Source organism: Juglans microcarpa x Juglans regia, chromosome 2D (assembly GCF_004785595.1).
Source record: "Juglans microcarpa x Juglans regia isolate MS1-56 chromosome 2D, Jm3101_v1.0, whole genome shotgun sequence".
NCBI classification, from domain to species: Eukaryota; Viridiplantae; Streptophyta; class Magnoliopsida; order Fagales; family Juglandaceae; genus Juglans; species Juglans microcarpa x Juglans regia.
The window spans coordinates 26,910,450-26,913,278 of NC_054596.1; the positions used below are offsets into that span (position 1 = coordinate 26,910,450).

At 38.7% G+C, this 2,829-nt stretch overlaps 1 protein-coding gene across 1 annotated transcript; it reads right to left on the minus strand.

The window, feature by feature from the left end:
- Window positions 1-281: 281 nt before the first annotated feature.
- Window positions 282-1,632, minus strand: LOC121249405 (protodermal factor 1). Its single transcript, XM_041148114.1, has 3 exons — window positions 1,533-1,632; window positions 946-1,276; window positions 282-823 (listed from the first exon to the last, which is right to left on the minus strand). The coding sequence occupies exons 1-3, from the start codon at window positions 1,630-1,632 to the stop codon at window positions 493-495; spliced, it is 762 nt and encodes a 253-aa protein (XP_041004048.1). The 3' UTR covers window positions 282-492.
- Window positions 1,633-2,829: the final 1,197 nt, after the last annotated feature.

A 2,829-nucleotide genomic window follows, 5' to 3' on the forward strand; every position in this document is an offset into this window, starting at 1 on the left:
ATACAAGCAATTGTTGGACGATCTGATCTCTCAATCGAGTATTATATATGTTATGCCATTGCTTAATTTGTGTGTAGCTAAAAATATTTGTGTTGTTTCTAATCATTTAATGTCACATCATAAATATCACATCATAGAGCGAGATGATAAGAGATGATCACACTTTTAATTCATCAATTCAAGTTGATCACACTTTTAATGCCTCCATGTACGGACATCACAGTCGTCGACACGGCTGAACAATTCACACTTTTTTGTAGATGCATGCTCCGCATAAAAAATTCAAACTAAAACATGAATTTATTTATAAAGAAGAAAAACATAAGCTGCGCATCGAGTTCATTAAAATACTATTTGTTGTAGTAACCTCACAGATATAACCGGGTACTTGGAAAACATAAATTAAATCCAAAACAACACAGCTAGCAACTAGCTAGGCTAGATTCTTAGATAGAACGCATTCGATCGCCCCGAGGAACAATGCAATTGCTTTCAGGCTCTGGGCTTGAGTCTTCCCTCGTTGGCCAGCTTGAAAAGCTGAGCCTGAGCGGCTGCGGCTTTGTTGGAGCCTAGTGCTGAAACAAAGTTCTGCCGTACTTCCTTTGTGGTGTAAGGGAACCTGTTGTTCACCATGGAGTTCAGCAAGGACGCTGTTCCTTCTCGATATAGAGCACCGAGCCCATCATTGCGTGTGTTGGAAAGAGCTTGCTGCAAGCTTAGATGTGCTCCGAACCCTGGAACGCTAGGCACACCGAATGCACTGCCTAAAGTTCCCCACCAGCCCAACAAACCCCATACAACTCCTGGGTGTGTTCTCCAGTAACTGCGCCGGTGCAAACAGACAAAAATCATAACCATAGCAATCAATGTTAACTAGTCGTGACTTCATTACTAATTTTCATACATCTTCTTTTCTTAAGAAAGGTATATATAGTAATTACTTACTTGCATGTGCCAGTGAAAGGTGTGTTAGGATCAGGGAGGAAGGGAGGTGTAGGGGTTCTGGGTGTCGGGGTAGTACTGCCGCTTGGAGGGCTTACGATGACTGGGGTTGGGGGGGTACCGCCTGCAGACGGAGGGTAATGGTAGGATCCACCGTCACTTCCTGGTGTTGATGGAGGAGTTCCGCAGTCTCCACCAGAAGGGGTTGATGGTGTTGGGTTGTAGCCTCCACGGCCGTGTGAAGGCGGGTTTCCGTGGGGAGGACTACCGTGTGAAGGTCCGTCTGAACGATGTGACGGAGGGTTTACGTGGGGAGGACTACTGCCGTGTGGGCCTGTAATCAATGCATTCAGTGCAGAATATTAGTGTGGATAATGAGAAAGCAAAAACAATTAGCATAATATGATATGGTCGCTTTATCGAACGTGACACAGCGTCAATAAAGCATGGAGACTACATGTTTTGTGCTAGAAAAATTAACTTTAATTTGTACGCGTAATCAATAGAGCCAAAAATGTGTGTAGGAAGTGAGAGAGAGACCGGTGGGGGAGCATTTGGGTCTGAGTAGTAGTTTTTCTGATCTTCAATGCCTGCTGATTTTGCATGGATCAGCACAATATTATGAGAGAGCAGTACAGTGACCACCGTCCATACGAAAAGAGAACCTAAGCTGCTTGTCACCTTCTCCATCGATCTCTGTATGTTTGCAAAGAAGATTGAAGGAAGGAGAAAAATCTGGGATGGGAATGATGGAGAGCAGAGTGGTGCATATAAAGCGTGGACATAGTGAAGTAAATACTAACAGGTGGAGGAGTACGTGGGTAGTTGATGTGTGCAGGAGCATTTACTCACACTATTTACTACTTCCATATAGAGCCACAATAAAATTTGGTTTTCTGTATTTTAGAGAAACAGAAAATGAACCCTAATGAACTTTTGTCTGACAGAACTGTAGCTATATATTGCTTATTAATGCTGCCTGTTCCATGTGGTGGTACTACTGTATGTTATTTTTGGCTGTGGATGCATATATATCATAATAATCATATCCGTTTCCAGCACAAGACTAGCTAGTTATTTATAATATTATATGTATACATACATACATACATATATATATATATATACACATGCATGCATACATATGTAATCGCACGCCTCCATGCAGTATCTCCTTCTCCGCAGATCCAAGCTGTGGGATATAGTGAGAGCTTAGGCATCACATTTAACTAATAATTCACAAAACAGTAATAAGCTAATATTCTTGGAGAGAATATATGCATCGAAGATCGAGCACTCCTAAATGATCAACTTCATAATAAAAGTTGGAAACAAACTATATATACGAGCTAAGTTTTTCGTAAAATAGCGAAAACTAACGTAGGAAAGAAAAACAAATATGGATACATTTTTTTCAAATAATCAACGTGCATGATTCTTTATTTAAAAAAAAAAAACCAACCTTTTTATCAATGCGAATTGAAGGCCATAAGTAGGGAAAATTGTAATTAACGTTCAGGCGACCGATCGAATAGGCGAATAGTTGGTAAAGAAGTTAATTAGATATCTTTCAAGGACCAACTGTTTTTCTGGAAATTAGAAATATACTGAGAGAGACTTTTTTTTTTTTTTTTTCGTAACATTTTTTCCCGTCCGCATAACTTCATAGAAGCATTTATGACATCTATATATAGGAGTAATGATATACATATAATATATTATATAATAATATTATAAAATGATATTATTTTTATAAGATATTTTGTAAAAAAAAAAATTATTTAAAATATAATTATATAAAATATTATAAAAAATATTATGTGTATATTTAATCGTTATATGTTAATTAAGCTGGTCACTTGGTCCCGGCCGAGTCAGCGTACGTCA